The 26839-nt window shown below is 45.3% G+C and overlaps 1 protein-coding gene across 7 annotated transcripts in view; it reads left to right on the forward strand.

Annotated features, from left to right (window-relative positions):
• LOC134542078 (tensin-1) overlaps positions 1–26839 on the forward strand; it is a 570362-nt gene that overhangs the window by 437406 nt on the left and 106117 nt on the right. For all 7 annotated transcript variants that reach the window (XM_063385992.1, XM_063385993.1, XM_063385994.1 and 4 more), the window contains one exon: positions 1140–1325. In XM_063385992.1, coding sequence (XP_063242062.1) covers positions 1140–1325 — 186 coding nt within the window. The remainder of the gene's footprint in view (positions 1–1139; positions 1326–26839) is intronic.

Consider the following 26839-nt stretch of genomic DNA (forward strand, 5'->3'; position numbering starts at 1 on the left):
TAGTTTCATTTGGGATATGTGTTTTTTGGTAAGGAGGGAGGGGGGGTTAGAACCCCTTTGCCTGCTGTTAGTTTTCAAATTCTTTCCCCTTTTGTTGGTGGGAACAATAGATTTATAATGATTTCGTGGATTGGGGGGATAGTGTACCTCCTTCATCTCCCCGTCTTGCATATCTCCCTGAAAAGACCTTAAATAATAGTATAAATAGTAGAATAATTGCATTACAGGAGACTGATCATTGGTCCATACAGATGCTTAGAAATAATCGAAATTATGGTTTTTGCTCAGAAATGAAATATTTTCTTTTCCTTCTATTTATATTTGTAGATAAAATAAATTGTATGAAGTGTTTGTTATGATCAGAAAGAGGTTTAATTAGTTCTCATGACCCGCTCCCTGGGATGATGCCTTGTAGGGCTGTAGTGTGAATGTCAGGCCCGGGAGTGCAGGAGGTTAAACTGCGGGCAGAGGAGGCGTGTCGTAGCAGACCTGAGGGAGTGTGTCGTGGCAGACCTGAGGGAGTGTGTTGTGGCAGATTTGAGGGAGGGGTTGTTGTGGCAGACCTGAGGGAGTGTGTTGTGGCAGACCTGAGGGAGTGTGTCGTGGCAGACTGAGGGAGTGTGTTGTGGCAGATTTGAGGGAGGGGGTGTTGTGGCAGACCTGAGGGAGTGTGTTGTGGCAGACCTGAGGGAGCGTGTCGTGGCAGACCTGAGGGAGTGTGTTGTGGCAGACCTGAGGGAGTGTGTCGTGGCATACTGAGGGAGTGTGTTGTGGCAGATTTGAGGGAGGGGGTGTTGTGGCAGACCTGAGGGAGTGTGTTGTGGCAGACCTGTGGGAGTGTGTTGTGGCAGACCTGAGGGAGTGTATTGTGGCAGACTGAGGAGCGTGTTGTGGCAGACCTGAGGGAGCGTGTCGTGGCAGACCTGAGGGAGTGTGTTGTGGCAGACCTGAGGGAGCGTGTCGTGGCAGACCTGAGGGAGTGTGTTGTGGCAGACCTGAGGGAGTGTGTCGTGGCAGACTGAGGGAGTGTGTTGTGGCAGATTTGAGGGAGGGGGTGTTGTGGCAGACCTGAGGGAGTGTGTCATGGCAGACCTGAGGGAGTGTTGTGGCAGACCTGAGGGAGGGGGTATTGTGCGCAGACCTGAGGTTCCCTCTGGACGGCGCGGTGGAGCTGCACTTCTCGCCCACCCCGGAGGTGCGGCTGCCCTGCCCCGCGCCCACTCCCGCCGTGCCAGTCACCCTGGCCGACGACCCCGTCACCCGCTGGGACAGCTACGAGAACCTGGGTCTGCTGGACTCCCCTGACTCGGAGGAGGACGCCGCCGGTGAGTGCCAACCTTCTCAACCGTCTTTCCCCCTGGCCGGCCGGCTTGCACAGTCAGGAAGGAAAATTTAAGAAATACTCTGCAGGCAATCAAGTGGGGGCAACAGGTCCGGAAAAGATGGCCCAATTATTTTATTGCAATTTTATTTGTTAGATAATATTAACACTTAGTTAAAATACAATAATCTGAATGACCATAAGCTCACTGTTTATTCTCCCCACTGGAGCTCGGCTCAACAGTCAACGCACCTCGGTCCCAACACATTGCCTCGCACTACTCACTTGTCCGTTGCACCGTGCCATGACTGATCTTCACACACCATTGCGTGTCGCTCGATGTCGCTCTCCAAGGGGTCACTTAACCTCTTCACGTCACCGCTGTATCACTCCGAGGATTCACCAGTGTCGCCACCAGCCTCTCCCTTCTCGCAGCGGGTCTTCTATACTTGTCGGCATTACCCATGGAGAGGTCTTGTAGCCCTCAGATGTGTCGCGCCATCAAGGTCCCCAGATGTGAGAACAGTGGCTTCCTAGCTCACGCGACAGTGCTCTGGGGACCTGCAGTGAGTCAGAGAGGCGCCCCGGACTCCGCGGGACAGGGGGGTTGTTTTCAGAAAGCAGCTGCCAATGAAGATAGTTCATCTACTGGTACAAGGAGGGGAAGGGGTTACCTGTGTCGCGGGAGTATGTGGGATCCAGAAACCCTGCAGGTGGCACGCTGAGCTGGCTGGCCTCTACTATAGTAGCCTTGTAACAATACTATACTTTGCCACAAATCACGACAGTGCAAGTGAGCCTTGAACAGAATTGTCAACTCATTCTAAAGTTGAGTTTAAAACTTAATTATGCATGTTTTTTGTGAAAACTCAAAATTTTACTCAATGTAACCGAAAAAAAGTTGTGGACATAATTTTTGAATAGATGCCCTAAAGATCGCACTGCAGTTTAGTAATCAAAAGTGACTAAATTGTAAAATACATCTAAAATTAAATTTAGTGCATATTATTTTTGTTGATAAATTTACAAAATTCATCAAAGTAGGCTACTTTTTTATTTGCACTTGCTAGTCTGTAATTTCATACCAGCAGTAACTTATATTTTTGTTATTATAGCAGTACATTTATTTGTACAGAGACTCATTTTGTGATACATGATTGTAAATTATTATTCCTTCATTTGCAATGAACTTGCCTTTTGTATTCATAGAAAATAGAATAAAATAGGTTTCATTGCAGGAAATGCAATTAATAAGATGATGGATGCAAATAGCTGACTGAACTCAACTCAATGCTGTGTTTTTAACTAATAAGGATTCTGGTTGGTTCAGTTGAGTCTACTTCTGTCAGGTTTTCATTTAAAGAAAAACACAACTTAGGAAACTGTTACTTCATTTGTAGTCATGTGACATTCGGATTGGAGAAAAGCAAGTATTTGGAACTTTTTAAAATTATTATCACTGTTTCTATATGAAATTCTTTCTATGAGTGAAGTCATGGAAGATGTTATTTTGATACATGATGCTCCCCTCCAAAACAGCATAACTTAGTTTGTAGCTGCATTTCAAATATTTTGATCTGAAAAGTGAATTTCAAACCCTAATTAAATCCTGGTTCTGCCTACTGCCAGCTAATATGAACACTATTTATCAAATTCATATTATTTACATGCTCACGACAGCACAAAATAAAAACTTAAATGCTTAGCACCTCTTTCACCAAACAAATGACATCTTTTTTCAAATATCAATTGGTTATTTAATGAATGTAACAAATTTGATAATTTTAAATTTCTGACTTTTCAGAAAACATTCTCACGAGGTAACCATGGAGAGTAGTTTGATGCTGGAGCAACATATGTGAGGACTGCACTGTAGTCAAAATTAGGAAAATAATAATTATATATAGTTTTATCAAAATTACTGTAATAGCTCTCAAATGAAAAGTAAATATATATTCAGTGAAACAGACTAATCATTTCTAAAAATTAAAGTGTTTATTCTTGATTTGTCATGTAAACAAAACTGCAGAGAAAAGGTAGTAAAATTTCAAAAATCACTGACTAATTTTATGTGTAAGAGAGAAAATATTTCTCATATTTGTGTTGAATGTGTATAGATAAACGCAAATACGTATAGTAGTGTTATGGGTAATCTAAGGATATCGAATCTCTGAACTTGGCCTATTCACAAAGCAAGGCTTGTTATTAAACTTGGGCTTGTATCACTCGCCTGTTGCAACATTTACATTTCAGTAATTTAAAAATCCTATGTTCCTTTTATGTATAATGCAAGATTTGTATCAGTAGCTTACATTATATTTTGTGTTACTTGTAAAGATATTAAATCTGTGATAAGTTGGCACTGATATCATCTATGTAAGAAGCTAACTTCTGACACCAAACGTAAAGCCCCCAAATGTAAGGGGACCATTCTTTGATTTCCGAGGCCATCAGTGTTTCCCCTGGAAGGAAAGGTACAGGATAGGAGTTGGTGTTTGCTAGGGGAGGGATCCGGGATTGGATTTGGCCGTTAGTTCGTGGTTCTCGCACGTGTCGTTTAAGTAATGCCGTTTATTCTCCAAACACTGTTCTGCCGTGTGCATGGAGGGTGTCGCTGGATGCTGCTACTCCAGCAACTGGGTGTTTCTGCGGGCAGTTCGATATAAGTGTTCACGAGGTCACATCCCGCTGCACAGCTGCAGTAGCGACGTGATAACCAGTGCAGCAGCTGCTGTATCGAGCGCCAGCTGGATGTATCTGCGGGCAGTTCGCTAGAAGTGTTCACGAGGTCACATCCCGCTGCACAGCTGCAGCGGCTACATGACAACCAGTGCAGCAGCTGCTGTATCGAGCGCCAGCTGGATGTATCTGCGGGCAGTTCGCTAGAAGTGTTCACGAGGTCACATCCCGCTGCACAGCTGCAGCGGCTACATGACAACCAGTGCAGCAGCTGCTGTGTCGAGCGCCAGCTGGATGTATCTGCGGGCAGTTCGCTAGAAGTGTTCACGAGGTCACATCCCGCTGCACAGCTGCAGCGGCTACGTGACAACCAGTGCAGCAGCTGCTGTATCGAGCGCCAGCTGGATGTATCTGCGGGCAGTTCACTAGAAGTGTTCACGAGGTCACATCCCGCTGCACAGCTGCAGCGGCTACATGACAACCAGTGCAGCAGCTGCTGTATCGAGCGCCAGCTGGATGTATCTGCGGGCAGTTCGCTAGAAGTGTTCACGAGGTCACATCCCGCTGCACAGCTGCAGCGGCTACATGACAACCAGTGCAGCAGCTGCTGTATCGAGCGCCAGCTGGATGTATCTGCGGGCAGTTCGCTAGAAGTGTTCACGAGGTCACATCCCGCTGCACAGCTGCAGCGGCTACGTGACAACCAGTGCAGCAGCTGCTGTATCGAGCGCCAGCTGGATGTATCTGCGGGCAGTTCGCTAGAAGTGTTCACGAGGTCACATCCCCCTGCACAGCTGCAGCGGCTACATGACAACCAGTGCAGCAGCTGCTGTATCGAGCGCCAGCTGGATGTATCTGCGGGCAGTTCACTAGAAGTGTTCACGAGGTCACATCCCGCTGCACAGCTGCAGCGGCTACATGACAACCAGTGCAGCAGCTGCTGTATCGAGCGCCAGCTGGATGTATCTGCGGGCAGTTCGCTAGAAGTGTTCACGAGGTCACATCCCGCTGCACAGCTGCAGCGGCTACATGACAACCAGTGCAGCAGCTGCTGTATCGAGCGCCAGCTGGATGTATCTGCGGGCAGTTCGCTAGAAGTGTTCACGAGGTCACATCCCGCTGCACAGCTGCAGCGGCTACATGACAACCAGTGCAGCAGCTGCTGTATCGAGCGCCAGCTGGATGTATCTGCGGGCAGTTCGCTAGAAGTGTTCACGAGGTCACATCCCGCTGCACAGCTGCAGCGGCTACATGACAACCAGTGCAGCAGCTGCTGTATCGAGCGCCAGCTGGATGTATCTGCAGGCAGTTCGCTAGAAGTGTTCACGAGGTCACATCCCGCTGCACAGCTGCAGCGGCTACATGACAACCAGTGCAGCAGCTGCTGTATCGAGCGCCAGCTGGATGTATCTGCGGGCAGTTCGCTAGAAGTGTTCACGAGGTCACATCCCGCTGCACAGCTGCAGCGGCTACATGACAACCAGTGCAGCAGCTGCTGTATCGAGCGCCAGCTGGATGTATCTGCGGGCAGTTCGCTAGAAGTGTTCACGAGGTCACATCCCGCTGCACAGCTGCAGCGGCTACATGACAACCAGTGCAGCAGCTGCTGTATCGAGCGCCAGCTGGATGTATCTGCGGGCAGTTCGCTAGAAGTGTTCACGAGGTCACATCCCGCTGCACAGCTGCAGCGGCTACATGACAACCAGTGCAGCAGCTGCTGTATCGAGCGCCAGCTGGATGTATCTGCGGGCAGTTCGCTAGAAGTGTTCACGAGGTCACATCCCGCTGCACAGCTGCAGCGGCTACGTGACAACCAGTGCAGCAGCTGCTGTATCGAGCGCCAGCTGGATGTATCTGCGGGCAGTTCGCTAGAAGTGTTCACGAGGTCACATCCCGCTGCACAGCTGCAGCGGCTACATGACAACCAGTGCAGCAGCTGCTGTATCGAGCGCCAGCTGGATGTATCTGCGGGCAGTTCGCTAGAAGTGTTCACGAGGTCACATCCCGCTGCACAGCTGCAGCGGCTACATGACAACCAGTGCAGCAGCTGCTGTATCGAGCGCCAGCTGGATGTATCTGCGGGCAGTTCGCTAGAAGTGTTCACGAGGTCACATCCCGCTGCACAGCTGCAGCGGCTACGTGACAACCAGTGCAGCAGCTGCTGTATCGAGCGCCAGCTGGATGTATCTGCGGGCAGTTCGCTAGAAGTGTTCACGAGGTCACATCCCGCTGCACAGCTGCAGCGGCTACGTGACAACCAGTGCAGCAGCTGCTGTATCGAGCGCCAGCTGGATGTATCTGCGGGCAGTTCGCTAGAAGTGTTCACGAGGTCACATCCCGCTGCACAGCTGCAGCGGCTACATGACAACCAGTGCAGCAGCTGCTGTATCGAGCGCCAGCTGGATGTATCTGCGGGCAGTTCGCTAGAAGTGTTCACGAGGTCACATCCCGCTGCACAGCTGCAGCGGCTACATGACAACCAGTGCAGCAGCTGCTGTATCGAGCGCCAGCTGGATGTATCTGCGGGCAGTTCGCTAGAAGTGTTCACGAGGTCACATCCCGCTGCACAGCTGCAGCGGCTACGTGACAACCAGTGCAGCAGCTGCTGTATCGAGCGCCAGCTGGATGTATCTGCGGGCAGTTCGCTAGAAGTGTTCACGAGGTCACATCCCGCTCCACAGCTGCAGCGGCTACATGACAACCAGTGCAGCAGCTGCTGTATCGAGCGCCAGCTGGATGTATCTGCGGGCAGTTCGCTAGAAGTGTTCACGAGGTCACATCCCGCTGCACAGCTGCAGCGGCTACGTGACAACCAGTGCAGCAGCTGCTGTATCGAGCGCCAGCTGGATGTATCTGCGGGCAGTTCGCTAGAAGTGTTCACGAGGTCACATCCCGCTGCACAGCTGCAGCGGCTACATGACAACCAGTGCAGCAGCTGCTGTATCGAGCGCCAGCTGGATGTATCTGCGGGCAGTTCGCTAGAAGTGTTCACGAGGTCACATCCCGCTGCACAGCTGCAGCGGCTACATGACAACCAGTGCAGCAGCTGCTGTATCGAGCGCCAGCTGGATGTATCTGCGGGCAGTTCGCTAGAAGTGTTCACGAGGTCACATCCCGCTGCACAGCTGCAGCGACTACGTGACAACCAGTGCAGCAGCTGCTGTGTCGAGCGCCAGCTGGATGTATCTGCGGGCAGTTCGCTAGAAGTGTTCACGAGGTCACATCCCGCTGCACAGCTGCAGCGGCTACATGACAACCAGTGCAGCAGCTGCTGTATCGAGCGCCAGCTGGATGTATCTGCGGGCAGTTCGCTAGAAGTGTTCACGAGGTCACATCCCGCTGCACAGCTGCAGCGGCTACGTGACAACCAGTGCAGCAGCTGCTGTATCGAGCGCCAGCTGGATGTATCTGCGGGCAGTTCGCTAGAAGTGTTCACGAGGTCACATCCCGCTGCACAGCTGCAGCGGCTACGTGACAACCAGTGCAGCAGCTGCTGTATCGAGCGCCAGCTGGATGTATCTGCGGGCAGTTCGCTAGAAGTGTTCACGAGGTCACATCCCGCTGCACAGCTGCAGCGGCTACGTGACAACCAGTGCAGCAGCTGCTGTCTCGAGCGCGTCGTCGCGGCCTCCCGAAATAACCCATCCTGCGTCTGGGAGGAAGTCGACTCTCTCCATGAACGAGGGGTCTTCACGGTAGGCGCGATGCTATCGGCCGCTGATAAGGGTCCTGAGAATGGCGGGTCTCTGCCCTCGAGTTAGTCTCGTCGCAGACAGCTGCCGAGTCCGGCCCTGCGAGGCGCTCCTAAGGTCGCGGCTCTACTGGCGGGACCATGCCTTGTCGACCTTCAGGTAAAAAGCTGGTCCGTTCGTGCTTGCCTGGACATACTTGGGAACAACCCCTTGACAAACATTCGCTGGGAGTGAAGATCGTTTTCACAGTCGGGTACACACCCAGTTTACAGGCCCGTCTAGCCAGGCGTGTGTTAGTGTTGGTGAGGCGGGGTGATAAGTGCGACGCTCGCTGGTGCACCTAGCGTTGTATCTCTGAACTGGCGCGCGTCTTCTCGTCGTGCATGGGGCAACGATGTGGTTTGAGTGGTAACCATAACTTTTTATGTCGAAGAAATGCAATTCCCTAAGATGCTTTCAAGAATCTGACCGGATGTTTCACCCCTAAATATTATTATAAATCACGCGTTTTAGCTCTTCTAAAAATACAGTTTAAAACGAAGTCCGGAAAATAAACTACTGATTTGTACTAGCGTATTCTTATATGGTTTTAGTTAGAGACCTCACGTCAGATATCTTGGGCAGTTTTTAAATTACTTGGTTTTTTTTTTCTGAAGCTTTGCATATTGTATGTATGCCGAGGTAGGTGCGGGACCCCTAACATCTTTAGAAATATATATTTTAACGTTTAACTTATCTTATGCACATTACCATAATATTTAGCTTGATATAAAGAGTGTGTTTTCCCAACAGTGCATCCCGGTAACCCTGCTCAGCGCAGCCCTTAGGGTCACTGGGCTTGTGGCAGTGTTATTCAAGCAAGTGGCGGTCGAATAGTTAAGTCAGATCTCAATTAGGACTTCTGGAAATGTTTATTTAGCCGTTTACCAACTGTTGTATTACCTCGCTACGGAACCAGGTGACACAATGGTTCAACACTGGACTTCCACTCCAGAGGGCTCACGTGGCAACCTGCTTCCATCCTCATTTCAGGTTTTACATTATTGCCCAAAAATGCTTCATTACCATATAGGGGATGTCTGTTTCTTTATTTATTATTTCTGATGCTTATGTTGTGTGAGTGATTCTTGAAACGGGGAAGATTGATTTAAAAAATTACTTTTGGCATACAAAACCTGAAGAATGTTTCCTGTGTAATTATGTATTATTTTTTTCCATTCTTAAGTTTTCATCTGTGCCAGCCGGGAATTATTAACTCGGTCATAGTGTATACCGCCCGGTACGTGATTTCTCCGATTTCGAATTTAACTTACTCCCCTTTTAGCTCTTGTAGTCGCTAAATTTCAGAGTTGCGTAAGAACTTAAGGGGACGGGGAAGGGCTTTCCGTATCAACGGTGGAAGTGTCTCTGAGATTTACATTGGTGGAAGTGGCGATAGCGTGGCTTATCGTGCAAACACGGTTGACTAGCGGCAAAGAGGAGGTGTTCCTCAGCCAATCCCAGGACTGAAGGCCGGACAACCTCCCGGAACCAAGAGTCCAGTTGGAAGGCAGAGACGTTTGCGGATTGAGTTTGGTGACCTGAATATATTGTTACGATTTACCACGGGGGGTTCGTAAAGGATAGCCCAATTAATACATTTTATTTCACACACAGTTTTATTTATTACAACTACTTGTCACTTACAAATAATCTTCTAAATTGGCAGATAATTAATTACACGTAAAGAAATGTCAATTCCCCAGTCACTCGTTTCACACACCTTGCTGGGCCGCACTTCCGGCGCAACTCTCGCCGCAGCACCCCTCGTGGATCTCCGCCGCGGGACTCCGTCGCCGCACTCCGCCGCCGCCGTCACACCCTTCGCCGAGATCCCACACGACTCGCTCGCAACTGCACTCGGGACTCCGCCGCGCCCGCGACTCTATCGCCCGGAAACTCCCGACTCCACTGATCTCACTCACTCCCTGCCCTGGAACCTTCGTCCAAGGACTTCGCCCGGAAACTCCCGACTCCACTGATCTCACTCACTCCCTGCCCTGGAACCTTCGTCCAAGGACTTCGCCACTCTGCCGCACCCGCGGCACTATCGCCCGGAAACTCCGCCGCGGGAGAACTCCCCACTCCGACTCCTCAGATTCTGCCCTGGAACCTTCGTCCAAGGACTTCGCCACTCTGCCGCACCCGCGGCACTATCGCCCGGAAACTCCGCCGCGGGAGAACTCCCCACTCAGACTCCTGACTGACTCGAAGGTCGGCCCAACCTCCTTAAATAGCCCTTGGGTTCCCGTCCAGAACAATCGGGCATGTCTCCGAGATATCGCGCGACCTTCGTCGTCGAAATGCCCAGAAACGCGTCGTGAGTCCTCGAAGGACGCGGTGGTTGCTCAAAGAACGCCGATAAACTCAACAAGCATCGGGTTCCCACAAAACACACCGATAAACATGTCTGAGTCCCTCCATTCCGCAGTGCGGCCTCCCTTAAGTAACCCGATCTGAGGCAGGTGCGCGCCGCGACAGTCAGGATGTCGCGAGATAGTATGACACGAGATACCAGGGAGAGGAAGCAGGTGGAAGGGGGCGCAGACAGGCCGAACGAGCGCGGCGACGCCAAGCACTGCAGCCAAGCGCGATCGTAACATTGCCCCCTCCTTAAACCTGTTCGTCCCGAACAGGTAATGCATCTCCTCCTGGAGGTCCCCATGCTACTCGAAGTTTAGGCCTCCTGCCTTTTCTCCATCGCGGGCTGTATAGTCTCACCAGGTAACCCTCTCTCGCAGTAGATGTTGCTTCTCTCGTCACCCAGTGACACTTCTGCGTTGCTGATGACCAATGTCGTTCAGTTAGCTGCCCGAGACGGGCCGACCGTTGCCTTGGACGGACCCGATTCTCTTGAGAGCATTGCTCGTTGCCTCCCAATGGTTCGCTTGTTTCTTCCCTTTTTCTCTCTGTTTGTTCTCTCGTAGCTACTTGTTCACAAAGCATTTCTTCCCAGCTCTTCTTCGTCTCTTCTTGGTTACTCGTGCCCTCTTGGTTCTTCTGTGTCTCACCTTGGTCTTCCTTTATTTTTTCTTTGCACTTCTCTATCTCTTCTTGACACATGTACATCTCTTCTCGGCTTTTCTTCAGCTCTTCTGTGCATTTTTCCCTCTGTCTTTGGTTTATCTTCATTTCTTGTTCAATATTCCTTACTTTGTAACTCATCTTCACTACTTCTATGCTTTTATTCAGCTCTTCTTTCATCTTCATGTCCTGGCTGTTCTCCTCTCCTTGGCTAATGTCCTCTTCACAGTGTTCTTCGCTGTTCTCTTCGCTGTTCTCTTCACTGTTCTCTTGACTAGTCTCCTCTCGGCAGGTCTCCTCTTCGCTGGTCTCCTCTTCACTGGTCTTCTCTTCGCTAGTCTTCTCTTTGTTGTTCTTCTCTTCACTGTTATTCTCTTCGCTGTTCTCTTCTTGGCTGGTCTCCTCTTGGCTGGTCTCCTCTTGGCTGGTCTTCATTTCTCTGTTCTTCTCTTCGCTGTTCTTCTCCTGACCGGTCTTCTGTTCGCCGTTCTTCTCTTCGCTGTTTTTCTCTTGGCTGTTCTTCTCTTCTATGCTTATCTTCACTTCGGTCTTCATTTCATTCCTCATTCCTTCTTGGCCATGCTTTAGTTCATCCTGACCCTTCTTCATTTCCTCTAGGCTATTATTTGACCTGCTCTTCTTTTCTTCATGGTGGTTCTTACTCTCCTTCCTTCCACTCTTCATTTCTTCTGTAAAGTTCTCGATTTTGGTTACCATTTCTTCCGTACTGGCTAACATTTTTTTGTTATAGTTCTCCCAAGTGGCTCTTATTTATTCTAGGGCAACCATTATCTCCTTGTATTGCTCGTCAGTAAGCTCTTCAGTAGCCATCTCTCTTTAAATCATTTACTAATAATTAAACAACCTAAATAATAATAATTTTTTGAATACTGTTCTTAATTTTAAATGACCTAGACGAACCTTCTAATTAAAATAACAATAACTCTATTACATTCAAAACTATCACTGACTACAGTAAACTCAAACTATCTCTAGAAAATTACAAATTCACTAAATTTCTAAATGCTAACTTTACTCTCGAAAAACTAAATCCTATTTCTTAACTGAATCCTACATCTATTAATTAGGGCTATCCCACTTCTGACACCAAAATGTTACGATTTACCACGGGGGGTTCGTAAAGGATAGCCCAATTAATAGATTTTATTTCACACACAGTTTTATTTATTACAACTACTTGTCACTTACAAATAATCTTCTAAATTGGCAGATAATTAATTACACGTAAATAAATGTCAATTCCCCAGTCACTCGTTTCACACACCTTGCTGGGCCGCACTTCCGGCGCAACTCTCGCCGCAGCACCCCTCGTGGATCTCCGCCGCGGGACTCCGTCGCCGCACTCCGCCGCCGCCGTCACACCCTTCGCCGAGATCCCACACGACGACTCGCTCGCAACTGCACTCGGGACTCCGCCGCGCCCGCGACTCTATCGCCCGGAAACTCCCGACTCCACTGATCTCACTCACTCCCTGCCCTGGAACCTTCGTCCAAGGACTTCGCCCGGAAACTCCCGACTCCACTGATCTCACTCACTCCCTGCCCTGGAACCTTCGTCCAAGGACTTCGCCACTCTGCCGCACCCGCGGCACTATCGCCCGGAAACTCCGCCGCGGGAGAACTCCCCACTCCGACTCCTCAGATTCTGCCCTGGAACCTTCGTCCAAGGACTTCGCCACTCTGCCGCACCCGCGGCACTATCGCCCGGAAACTCCGCCGCGGGAGAACTCCCCACTCAGACTCCTGACTGACTCGAAGGTCGGCCCAACCTCCTTAAATAGCCCTTGGGTTCCCGTCCAGAACAATCGGGCATGTCTCCGAGATATCGCGCGACCTTCGTCGTCGAAATGCCCAGAAACGCGTCGTGAGTCCTCGAAGGACGCGGTGGTTGCTCAAAGAACGCCGATAAACTCAACAAGCATCGGGTTCCCACAAAACACACCGATAAACATGTCTGAGTCCCTCCATTCCGCAGTGCGGCCTCCCTTAAGTAACTCGATCTGAGGCAGGTGCGCGCTGCGACGGTCAGGATGTCGCGCGATAGTATGACACGAGATACCAGGGAGAGGATGCAGGTGGAAGGGGGCGCAGACAGGCCGAACGAGCGCGGCGACGCCAAGCACTGCAGCCAAGCGCGATCGTAACAATATTCTTTGTTTCCATTACTGCGTGGCTTTCATTGTTGAGCGTTTATCTCATTCCGGTTTGAACACTTAAAGGAAATCTTAATATGCTTAGCTACTGATAGCTAAATAAAGATGCGTTTTAAAATAATATGTGACATGATTTTGAGTAAGTTTAGACTGTAGTCCTTAACTTCACCACACGCAGCGCTGTTGATTTCAACTCGACTCTCACACCCTAACCAACCAAGCCCCAAACTTTAATTTGGCGAAAACGAACGCTGCATGAATGCACTTACGGTCTATGTTTGTTCTTGACTCTCTAAAGTAAAAATTTTTACAATTCTATTTGCTTTGCTGTCATGATGTCGTTCTCGGAAATTTCTCAAAAGACAGAAGTTTTCAATAAATCCACTGGCCGTTGAATGGTCTCCGGACTTGACGTTGGGTGGCGACAAGCAAGGGATGTAAATAACAAGGTAAAAATTAATCGTTACTTTCTTTTAAAAATAGATATACAATCATATCCGTTATAATTTATTGTATGAATCTTAAACTTTATCTAAAACATTGGCTGAGACAATTTTTGATAAAACGAATTATCACCGTAAAAACATGGGTTTGAAATTTTTAAAAAATTCAAAACTTTCATAGCATTAAATTTGTTTGAATTTATTTTAAAACATTTAATATTATCTAAAATTTCTGCAAAGCAAATTTTTATACGGCGACGTTATTAGTGCAAGGGATAAAAATAGTGTTTGAAGGTTAAAACATTTAAATAATTACCTTATTTGGCATATAATATGAAAATAATTGTAAGTTATTCAATGGTGGATAAATTGAGTTAAAAATAGTCGTAGTATTTTTGCTGCGTGGAAAATGAGCAAACATATAATCGATCATTTTGAAATATTGGAGAACATTTATATGTTATGTACATTAAGTTATTAAAATGTTCCAGAAGTTTATAGAAGTTTCCAAAATACTTCCAGAAGAAATAAGTACTTCTAAATCTAACTACGCCTGTAGGCTGTGCCGAAAGGGATTTTTTTTTAACTTGTCATTTATTTTAATGGCTTTTTAGGCTTGTTAAAAGACCAGACACATTTATTTTCTGCTTTAAAAGTAGACGCGCATTAATAAAATTTGCAATTGTTCCACGTCCAGGCGAACCGTGCGGGAAACGGCGTGTCGTCACGCGATGACGAGGAATTACGGAACAACATTCGTGACGGCAGGAAAGAGAAACTGCTTGGCAAGAGACCCGCGGCGACCGCCTGGTTCTTGCACCCTGGCGGCTAATTACAGCCGGACGGAGGGGAAAGAAGGCGACTCGGCCAAAACAAAAGGAGAAGGCGCTTTTAAGTTTGGTCGCTGCGGGGAGAAGGCTGCTGTCAGCAGACAGGCTTTGACAGGTGTGTGTTCCGGTGGTCGTTTTCGTATTTCCGTATAACCCCCCTCTCTCCCCACAAAGTCTTACTCAGCACGAAAGTCACGCGATTGTTGTATTTGGGAGGGCTAAAATCTTTCACCAGTCGTGCGAAGATAAGTCAGACACTGTATCTCCTACCGAGCTTACGTTTGTGAAATTTTTGAGAGAATCGCAGATTGGACTTTATAGTGTTGTGGCCATGACATAGGTATAATATTTTTTTTTCCTCTTTGAATACTTAACCTATTACGTCCACAAAGGAAGTGAGACTTTTGTCCCTGCAGTCAACTATGTAACTGCCAATTTTTGTAAATTTTTTTTGTAAGCTATATAAATGAATGAATATTTTTTGCACCATGCTACTAGAGTAATTCTGTAATCAAACTTGTTTTTGAAGATTGCTTAGGAAGGTTTCGCATAACAAGGTCAGAATCCTCTCACACGTGTTATTGTAGTTATTTTTGGATGACTGCTCTCGTCTGCTAGAGGTCGCCGGGGACAGTTTGTAGTTGAGTGTGGTTAGGTTAGCGACCACGGGGTGCAGGGTGTCGCTAGTGCCGCGCATTACGTCACAGGGGCTGTGACGGTGACTCGCTCCAGAAGCGGTGCGACGCACGACGGGGCGTATTTTCTAAAATACATGAGAGACTGGAAAAGGAATTTGCCCAGAGTGCTAGCTGCCTGAAAAATCGGGGCCCGGTGAGAAAACACTTGTGGAGTTACCGTGACGTAATTAGTCAAACAGCAAGTTTTTGTTGTGAATAGACCACTCGTCTGACTTTTTACAAAAAAAAAAAAAAAAGGAGTTAATGAGTGTCATACACATTGGAACAAAAATTATCATGCAAACATTAAATAAATTTCTCATAGGCTATAGTGAAACATAGGCAATATGAGACGACGTGGCAATGCAAGGACCCAGCTTGTCAGGAAGCAGAGTACTGCCGGACTGCCGGGCCGACGTCATCACTCATGCGCCGCCGGTAATGAGCCAGGTGGCCCGGAATGCGGAGTGGCCAATCTCTCTCGGTCCGGCACCCGGGGGTTAGGGACCGCAGCGAGCTGCCGTGCCGAATATGGCAGCCTGTCGCCCCGGCGAAGAGTTCCCCACGCGCCTGGAAACACTCTCTGCTTGAGCTGGAGCTAGGCGTTCACCTCCGAGGAGGTACTGCTCAAGGTCACCGGCACGGCGGTGGCATCCAGTCTCCGCCCTGGACCCTGCTGGTGCGGCTGCGGTGATCCATCGCGGGAAGAGGCGACAGCCTTCAGGGCACTGCGTCCATGCTCGAGGAAAAAGGTTTGGTCGAAGCAAAAAAAAAAAATATTTATTTTTTATTTATTGACTAAATGGCGAAATTAAGGCGTTAAGCATTTTCTTACACTTAACCATGGTACTACACAACCAACATAACCTAACTTTCTTAAGAATTAAATTTGCACTAGTAAATAACATAAACAAACATAAGTTAATGACGTTAAATATTTGAAGAACTTAAAACAGGAATAGAACAGTTACGTGGTTACAAACATCACACCCACACGCAAGCGAACGTGGTTGTGGAATCATTGGCGACATTGAACGATGTTTTCCGCAGTCTCATGTTTACACGGGGGAGTGTTTCTGAGCTTGCAACTCTGCAGCGAGCGCCGCAGAAACACTGGAGGAGTTTATTCTTGCGAGCGGGACCAGTCGGTTCAACAGATAATCTGTGCGGAAAAATAATTACTTCCTGTAACAAAACATTTTTTCTGCCTAACAAAATTGGTCTTTTACACCTAAAATTTTATACCTACAGTTAAAAGAAAACTTTTTGGTTGTTCAATTGGTATTTTTTTTTTCAAACTAAGATTAAAACACTTGCACGAGATTTAAAAAAAAAGTTGAACAGATTATTTTAACTCATAGAATTAATTTAATGGAATTAATTCGCGTCAATAAAACAATATTTTTTCCCCCCCTGGAATTGTTGCATTTTCATTTGAAGGGTGTTCGCGCGGTGTTCCCAGCGCCTCCATTGGCCGGTCTCTCGCTGCGCCGCGACCCGAGACATGCGGCGAGCCTTGCAGCTCTGTTGTGCTGCCAAGTCCCTCCAGACCGCGGCCTTTCGTTCTCTCCTGAGAACCCCGTGCCGAGAGTTGCCCGAGACGGCACCAAGTAAAACACTGTCAGATATTTACAGCAACACTTCCTTCGTTAAAACCACTGTAAAATTCTTAAACGGATTACAATTTAATATTTATAAAAATATATTTGTTTCTTTTTGAGATTAATTTCATAAAAATCAATTAATACGGCTTAATAATCTAGTGTTTGTTTATATTCACAAAGTTAACTTGTATAAAAGAAAATAAATAACATTGTAAGTTAAAATGATATGTTTTGGGGTAGAAATTAGTTTATGTTAAAATGTTCGTTGTTGATTCGCCATTTAATGAATTGATATTTTAGGGGTCAGCTTATTGAATTTTTTTTCCATATATTAGTATACTTTCGTTTCATATAAGGATAAATGTGAGCATTATGACTGTTTTTCGTCATAGCGTACCAATCGCCAATCTCCTTAATGAAGAAGAAAAAAAAATATTGCGTACAGTTCAATTTCAGAGCGTTATGTTGCACAAATCCACTTGACTCACAAATTCCCTGCAGGGTGAAGATGGTCAATTTTTCCAGTTACCTATTTGCACTGCAATAATTAAGTAAAAAAAATTTAAATTTTTAATGATCACAGGTTCTCAAGTGGTACTTAAGACCCGGTCTCACACAAATAACTTTTTAAAAATATATTTTGTCGCTATTACTTTTAACTGAAGTATTTCTTGCGTTTGTTGTGTCACAAATTTTTCCACCACGTTATTTTATTTATTTATTGCCTTATTGGCGAAGTTAAAGCCTACCGCCTTGTCTTACACTTAACCACATACATCTTTACTAACTAGGTACATGCAAAATAAACCTGATAAATGTTATAGCCTACACATACAAAAAATAGTCACAAATACATTTAAATAAAAACTGAATTAACATATCAGTACAAATATGAAAATAACAAAAAAAAATAGCAAAAGGCCACATGAGTGTGCTAATAATCATGAGCACTTGCGTCACTGAAACACTGTTAAGGAAACATCTGTAAGAAGATCGAAGACGTGGCATGAAAGGCAAGGCAGTGGCGATGACGAGGAAATTGAAATGGCCGCCACGCGGCACAGTGCTTGTGGCGGTAGTGGAATGCAGAACGCGCAGATGGCGGCGGCCATGTTGCGCAGGTCGTCAGCAGTCGCGGCTCCCTCGGGCGTTTGGTGATTGGTGATTACTGCCCCCCCCCCCCCCTACCAGGTGCCCGTCCCTCGTCTTCTGCTGCGCCGACCAGCAAGCGGCTGTTGTAGTGGCAGCTCGTGTCGTCACGTTACTGAGTTAAGGAAACCAAAGAAGTGTTGCTACGCGTTTTCCGGCAGACTGCAAAAAATGATCATACTACAATGTGATGCCCCTTGAACATATTTTTGGACTGAAAGAAAACATAAAAATATATTCATCTTTGTCACGTACAAACTGTATAGAAATTACAACCGATAAGTCACAACCATTATTTCTGTTTGCTTTAAAGTTTAGCGAAAAATAACACACGAAATTACATGTAACTTACAAATGTAATAAGAGTAAGAACAGTTGTCCAAGGGCGCCCATGCACTCACGGAAAGAAAAAAAATAGTGTAGTCATGTGTTTTTTTTTCTTTCAAGAAAATGATTTAAAAGTCGGTATATTCTAGAAGTGGTTCAACACTAAAATACTTATACTTTATAATTTATGTATAACGGTTTATTTTAGGTATTCAAATTTTGCACTAAAAGCAAAATCAGCAGAGTTGGAAACTTTTTTTCATCTTTTATCGCCATTCGTATTACAAATAAAAAAAATTATCCATACCCCCATTTCTAGTCCCCTCCCCCTTACAATATCATATGGGCGCCCTAGCGACCATCTCGCGTCTCCGTGCCGGAGAATAGTCCTGACGGGGCCAGCGGCGAGGATTAGCTTCCTCCAGTCGCCGCTCGGCGCTAGTGCAGTGTTCCTCGATGCCTCGTGGCGCAGTCCGCTGGCGAGCGACCAGATCGGAAGTCCGATCTTTGTATTTTGTTTTTACGTGAAAGTATCGAATGACGGGGTGTGACTCTTGTAGATGATAACCGAGAAATAAAAAAAAAACAAGATGGCATCAGAGACAACGCTCCAGGGTCAAGGTCCACGGAGATCCAACATGCTCCTGACGAAGGTTACACTCAGCGAGTTTGGGTAGAAGCCAGTCAGTCACCTCGCATGCGCGGAACTAGTTAATATTTTAAAATAAAACTTTTTGTATAATATTTTCATTATTTCTATTAGTTACTTTTTTTTTAGGCCTTCCGAAAATTATTTATCTAAATTGAGTTAAGGAATTTTATTTACTTCATTTTAATGTGCAACGCTGCACAATTGCAACTCCTCTCAGAGAGATGAATAAAATTTTAATTTGGAAGACAGAATTTCATAATTGTTTTGAAGAATTCTTGAAGCACGTTTAATTATACACAAATCGCGCAGTAAAACATGGTTAATTTAAAAGATTTCATACACAAAACATTTTTTTTTTCTCGACAGATGGCGTGGGGACATCTTGAGCCGTTGGAGGGTTGACGCACAGGAGAAGATAATGAGGTCTCCTCTTCCCCGGTAGCTGCCGCGGCAGTCTGCGTTGTTTCAGCGACCGGTCAGTAGAGAGAGGGCCCCCTAATGCGTGTTACGGGCCGCGGTATTTTTAAGCAGGCTGATTTCGGGAGTGTCGAGACGAACCCCGCGCGCACTCGAGAACTCCGGGACGGGCTATATCCGTGCCTCGGGGATCTGGACCTGTCGCGGAGTCCTTGGACCGCGTGCTGCGGCCTGGGGGCGACCCAGGCATCCGCCGCGTCGTGGGGCAGAGGGCGGCTCGAAGCGAGACACAGCAATGTCTTCAATGACTTGATGTAAGCTTTTGGACATACGCCATTGCTAGGCACACGTATGTCTGAGGAATGAAAATACAAAAAAACACGAAAGACAAAAACACAAATTAAGCAAAAAATTGCTGTTGTCAACAGGATATAAACACCACATAATATTCCATAACAGGAATATGGTCAACAAAGAATATTCCATAACAGGAATATGGTCAACGAAGAATATTTCATAACAGGAATATGGTCAACGAAGAATATTATGTGGTGTTTATATCCTGTTGACAACAGCAATTTTTTGCTTAATTTGTGTTTTTGTCTTTCGTGTTTTTTGTAGTTTTCTTCTACAGACATACACGTGCTTAGCAATGGCGTATGTACTAAAGCTTACCAAAAGTCATGCACTCCCATTGCACAAATCTTTCAAAGATAATATAATATCTTCAATACCCTCAAGGTCTTCGTCAGCCCGGAGCTGACAATTTGTGAAGAGCCGGGCACATATTTGTAGCAAACATGTTCTGCCCGACTGATTGTCTTGGTCACCCACTACAGGTGGTCTTTCTGTTTTTGTTTCCCCACCTGGGCAATGCACGTGATAGATAATACTTCTATGGTGTAGTTTTCAAACCCTTTTATCGTGAAGATTGGGATAAAAAAAACGTGCATTTATAAAAAAAATGAAAAATTATTTTATAAAAAATGTGTATTTATGTGTATTCATAAAAATAATGTATATTTATTTACATTTGTTAGAAGTTATATTAACTTGTAATAAAAAATCTAACTTTAATTTTGCATGCAAATAATTAATAGAAATAAATAAATTAAGTACTGAAATGTTATTGTAAGTACGGTTGATAATGTATACACTAATCAAATTAAAATTTTTTAATTCAATAGGCTACTCAGTATTCAATATTAATATAAACACGTGTATAAAATTATTTAATTAATTTAGTAAAATAATCTTGGTAAATTTTAATTTTTTAATAAATAATAATGCAATAATTTAGAATTCAAATAAATTCTACATACTGAAAAACTTAACCTCATATAAATAAATACACTTGAAAATGTACTTGAAAAATATTATAAACACAATTTCTATCGCTTATATTCACAATAAATAAATGTTTTTAATGATTTGGACCAGTATTCAAGATCCATCACTAAAGTATGCGATTTAAAGCACATAAATAATCATCCTGTGAATTTTTGTTGCATGCTGTGCACGCATCGTAAATATTCGTTCTCATAATTTTTCATAACGCGCCTCTAGAAGTATGACCTGGGAATCATAGTGGCCAGGTCTAGCCATGCCGTGTTCTTTTACCATTCCTCACCCAGCAAGCGTGGTCTGAGAATCACGCAGTCTACAACCACCACTGAGCCACTATTTCATTTAACTGGCAGGTTTTAAGATGCACCATTTCCAGCGGAGAGTATTTTATTACAGTAGTTAGTACCAACTCTCACGTACATACTTAGTCACTGTAATTTAACCGCATAACGTACACACTTTAGCTACGGGTTGCTTCTCTTTCATGCAATGTAAACAAAGAGCCATCTGCGCCTGGGACGTATGCAGGTTACGTAACAGCTGTGCACTCTTGCTGCCTTCACAGTTAAACGAACACGATAAAAATATTTGAGTCCAACGTTGGACATTTATTTAATATTTTTAGATTTCTGCGGCCTCTATTATAATTAAATCACGGCGTAGACCACATCCAATAAATTCACATAGTCGTAAAGTTAAATACTTAATGTTAATTACTTGGACTGGCGTGAACTACCCAGGCAGGCCGGGAAGACAGGACGTTCCTCTTTCCCTCTCCCCCCTCCGCGTACAGCGCTGGAAGGTCACGCGCCGCGGGGGCTACGAGGTTTAAGGGGGGTTGGGGGGGGGGGGGGGCTGAGGGGTAATTGCGGGGAATGTCCGGGTGTAATTGACCGAGGGATGGAAGATAATCGCGAGTTGGTACGAATGTCAAACTAATTTATTCGCCGGCCGCTGAGTGTCTGGAGGCCGGCCCGCGATTCGCCGCGCTCTTGTTGCTCGCTTCCTGTTTCGCGCCAGAGTCGCGCCGCGGTAGTTGGCAGGCGCGCCGCTAGATGGCAGCGCCGCCACCGTCCCCTGTACCGTGCAGATTTATATTTATATATACTTTTTTAAATTTTAAAAGTTAGATTTTAGGCTTTGAAAACTGGCCCCATGAGTAGAGACCTGCAAAATTCGCGGATTCATTGACATCTAGGATAGACTCCACAATCCTTTAAATACTCGCGGAAATGACACCTGTTCATTGGCTACTGCCGCGTGAGACGTTTCAACTAGGCTGTCCGTAATTCGGCACTTTCTTGGTTTAGTGTTTCCCATTGGCTCACAGTTCCCCGGATAAAATGTGGGCCTTGTCGCAGAAGCGGTACGAAGGTATAGTTGTTTTGATGCTAGCCTATCGCGAAATGAATCCGCGAATTTTGCATGTCTCTACCCATGAGTAGAGACCGGAATAATTCGCGGGTTCATTTCGTGATATGCTAAAATTTAAACAATTATGCCGTTGTGATGCTTCTGCTATTGGTTCACCGTTAATATTTAGGACTCTTGGCCAATTAGAGACAATCAAAGAAGTATCCAATCACAAGTTACCCACTTGATACGCCTCAAAATGCAGTACCCAATGAACGGGCGCCGTTTGCCCAAGTAGGCAGAGGAACGTGTAATCTATCCTGGAGGTCATTGAACTCGCGAATTTTTCCAGTCTCTACCCATGAGAGGACACCGTCGCAAGAATTCTTTCTACAATTGGTCACAATTGTCCGTACTTATTTTATTTCATTTATGTAGCCGTGATGAAACATAATTTATTTAGTTATCCATTTTTACCCAACATAAGAAATAAAAAAAAGGTCTCTTATTTCACACTAGCATTCGAAAACATGTTAAAATTTTCCTTACGCCACGATAAGCATTGATTTTTTTTATTTTTTATGAGTATGTGTATTCATGAACGAATGAAACAATATCTAAGATGAAAGACGTCTCTTTACATTTGGAATATAGACAGTTTTTTTATGATTCATAAATAAAAATATTATATGAGAAATTATAGTAAAATAATGCGGTAGCTATAGTACGTAGTTGTATTTACGTTTTAACCTGAAAAGCTTCAGTTATATTATCCATTTATTTATCGGTAGGTTCTCGCAATATTAGAAATTGAACTTTGACAGTTGGAAGCACAAAAAAAAAAATTGCAGTTATATTTTTTTAAGTTGCTGCTGCCCACTTGAAAAGTGAAGCAACTTCGCCCCCTAGGAACCAGGGGAAGCCGATCACAACTACAATGCCACTAATAACTGGCAGTTTAAGACTCAGTAAACAAACGGCACACCTCAAACAAACTAAAGGTTCTCCGTGTTTACGAATAGCTGGATCTTCGTTTAAAGAACTACCTATGCCACATGAATACTTTATAGTTCCGACAGGGTAAGCATGCATGTGCAATTATCGAAGGTGTTGTTCCTTCTCCATGATAGTCGAAGTAAATGAACACATTACCTGTAAATTTGCATATATGCCCGTAGCAGTGTAGTTTACAGCCTTAGACTCCCACTAAGTCCAATGTCATAAAGAAAATCAATACCTTTTTTTAAGTACTGCAAAAAAAAACTTTATATATTGTTTTGTATAAAGTTTGGAAACTGGAAAGTGTTGAAAAATATTGCATAAAAATAAAGTTATTGGTTCGGCAATTGAAATATAAACACATATGAACCAATTTAAACGCCTGTCATTTATTCGTGTCGCTCAGAGATGTTCACGTCTGTGGGAGAGCTTGCCTCCCCCCCCCCCCCCAACGGCAACACAATCGGCCACACACACACACACACGCTTGTTATATGTTCTCCGAGTGGTGCGTTCCTTCAACTCATGTCCGACTCCGGGCAGACGGTTCGCTGCCAGATTCTCCAGAAGAGCGGTACGTTGTCCCGTTTCCAGCACCAGTGAATGAGGTTAAGAAGGTTAAATTACTTTTAAGTGGCGTTTTGCGTTGCGTTCGTGCGTTTAGCTCGACAGCTTGCGTCCAAGGTTATTAGTTTAGCGTCAGTGACAAAACTGCTGCATTATCTCACAGCTGTGCTTAGATATGACGTCAGTGCTTGTTGTACACTGTGCATTTTGCTTCTAGGATAAAAAAAAATGTACTGACATACCTATTAATACTGTTCAGGGCGCTTTAGGCACAAAGCTTTGTTTGGTCGTAACTCTAGAAAATTGTAGCCCCCCTCAGCAAAGACGTTTCCCTTCAGAAATGTTGTAATGGTCACGCCGGACCCCTCCTTCGCCAGATCCTGGCTACGGCACTGAAGGAGACAGTGTCGCGTGCTCGAACCCGCGACCACCCCCCTCCAGGCCCCGCGGTACTGGAATAACAACTAGAGAGTGGGCTGTATATTGAGGGTCCGCGTGCCATAGGAGAACAAGTTTTCAACTCGAACCCACGCTCCTGTGTTAGTTCGTATGGGTGAAGAAAGAGCCAGTTTTAACTACGGTGATTTAAAGACGCCCTGTAGATTACAGCCTGCCATTTGCTCTCAGTTTTATGGTCGAAAAGGTAATGCTTGGAACCCTCCCAGAAAGAGTTTATAAATACTCAGACTTAATGGTGGATGCTTTTATGTGTGAGTGGGCACGGAATTTTTATGCTTCGCTGTGTAAAAATTTGTGTTTTGAATGAAAAGTAGTCGTTAAAATTCTGATGTGCAAAATGACCTAACCTTTTTAGACTCTCGCTATCTGAAAAATGTTCATTGTTTTTTTTTTTTAGGGCAGAAGTTAGTGACTAGATGACATTTATATTAACATAATGTATGTATACGATTATGATTTTGTAACCCAATAGTAATTTATTACTACATATAGGACTGCTGGACCAACTGTCGACATGATGTAGTAAACCTTTTTGAAGTGTAAATCAATGAGTTTGTATCATCTTGTATGTAGAGACCGGAAAAATTCGCGGATTCATTTCGCTATAGCATAAAATTTAAATACGTATACCATTATGCTGGGTCTGCTTTTGGCTCACAGTTAATGAGGAGGATTGTGGGCCTATGAGAAACCCTCGACCAGAGAAATACCGAACCAGAGACTAACCGGTGAAGAGGTCTCGCAAGTCAACAGCCAATGAGCATGCAGAGGATCGTGGAGTCCATCCTAGAGGTCGTTGAACCGGCAAACACTTATAGGTAGGGGCAGGCATTTTTCGCGAATAAATCTGAACGCCTATTAGACACAAACAAGGTATACCAGCACTAGAGGTTTCTTCATTGTAATTGGCGGCCGTCTGCGAAAGAAGTCATTGCCTCTTTTGACTGAGACAATCAGGACGCGTTTGCTTTCGCACTGAATTACTCTGATTCGTGTTTTATCAATCGACATGTACCTGAAAGAAATTAACCCAATCACGAAACACAGACGGTGCTACAGTGTTTTAACTTATAACTAGTCTCGGAATCTTTTCGCGGTTTCGATGGCATTCAGGATAGACTACACATTCCCCTGTACACTTGGGCAAAAAACGCAAGTTCATTGGCTGTTGACATGTAAGTCGTCTCAGCTGGTTTGTGTGTGATTCGATCCTTCTTTGTTTGAGGGTTTATAATTGGTTGAGATTCTTCCAGATGAACAGTAAGCCAATAGCAAAATCATCTAAAAGGTAATGTATTTGAATTCTAGCCTATCGCCGAACGAATCCGCGAATTTTTCCGGTCTCTACTTATAGGGCACGCAGTTCTGTCTTGTCCATGAAGACACTTGGTTTGATTGCGACCTCAAAATGCTGACGTCGTCGTTCACAGGGGAAAAAAAAAAGAGGAGCTCAATTTTCAGTGCAATAAACTAAGAATTGCCGTTTACAAAAATCGAAGATTCAAATTATGTCTGCGTAACTTGCGTGTAAAATATTTGTAGTTATCTTGACGTCAAGTTGCGGTTGCGGCAGTAGATTTTCGACCACTTACTGCCAACTTGATTATAAAGGCTGATGCGAAACTAAAACTATGCCATCTAGCGGTCACGCTACGCGTAAGTATACGCACCGTGCTTGCCTACGCTATAGGTGACGCACACACATACACACAGATGTCGACGATGTCGATTGGTTGGGAATTTCTTTGATGTCTCAAACTTCATTGATAAAAATACAAATGCTGCTTATAAAGATAATACGCAAAGAAAAATAATCCGCGGCATTCGCGTCGCTTTTTTGGAAGGAACATCAGAGGCTGTGCAGTTCAATGGCAAAGAAAAATCTACAAAAATCGTTCTGAAAAGTTGACAAATAAATAATGCAAAGAATTTTCATAATTCGTAAGTAAAACATACGACAACCATTCCGCCTTTTTTTTTCGCGTCGCGAGTCCAGAGGCGAATTTTCTTTTTAAATGGCCGGGCGCTGCAATTAATTAGGCACACGATGTTTTTCACACGGGACGTAGCTACACTTTTATACGAGTCTCTAATTGATAGCCGCGGCGGACAGGCGGCGTGCTGGGAGCGCGCGATGTTATCGCGCTGATACCGCTGCTAGCTCGCGCCTTATCCGCCATCTGATGCCGTCCCTCCCGCAGATAACTCCGGCGCAGATACGGGCGGCCGTTCCCCGCGCAGTGCGTGCATCACACGTCGCCGAGTGTGGTTCGTGTTCGCTCGTGTTCGCCCGTGTTCGCGCCTCAGAGAGCTGCCCTTGCGCCAAAACGGCCCGCCCGCTTCTGGTAATCCAGCACTGGCAGTGTTGTCGTTTACTCGCCTGCTCCGCTGTCTCGTCTGCGATTTGCCACCAGCCTGCGCTTTTAACAGATATTGTGCTTTTTCCTTGGAACAAAAAAAAATATTTCCATAGCTAACCTCACAAATATGTTGTTTCTTGACGAATGAATCACTTTGAACCTCACAAAGAAACTCTACCATTACTGTCTTAAACGCACGTGTATTTTATGAAACGGGTCCAAAATATTATCCCGCCAAACTCTACCAAAACAGAAAACTGCAAAAAAAAAAATCAACGAACTAAACCTTAAATTGACTTTGCATACATGATGCAGCATTTATGGCGGATATGCGTAAAGCAAGATAGCGACGACTTACCTTTCTCGGTGAGAAAATTACTCCTTTTTTGTTTTGGCAGTAGTCCATGATACAAATAACGCGAAAACCACATCGTTTAGTTCCTAAATGTAAAATGTTATCGCTATCGCGACTGAATCTCCTGGCCCCCTGACCGATTTATCAGTTGAAAACGCCGATTTTCGTAATGACTGTCTTCGAACGATGATGTTATCTTAGAACGTGTCTAGAAAAATAATGATACCGAATGAAACAGGGAATCGTTTGGGGCACAGTTTTATGATTGGAGGCGCATGATGTAAGTCACTGAGAAGGTCCAACGAAATTTCCGTGGGAACTTAAGTGTCCTGTTGAATCAGCTGTACGTATACTTGATTGATTCTGCAGAA

This window comes from Bacillus rossius, assembly GCF_032445375.1.
Source record: "Bacillus rossius redtenbacheri isolate Brsri chromosome 4 unlocalized genomic scaffold, Brsri_v3 Brsri_v3_scf4_2, whole genome shotgun sequence".
Classification (NCBI taxonomy): domain Eukaryota; kingdom Metazoa; phylum Arthropoda; class Insecta; order Phasmatodea; family Bacillidae; genus Bacillus; species Bacillus rossius.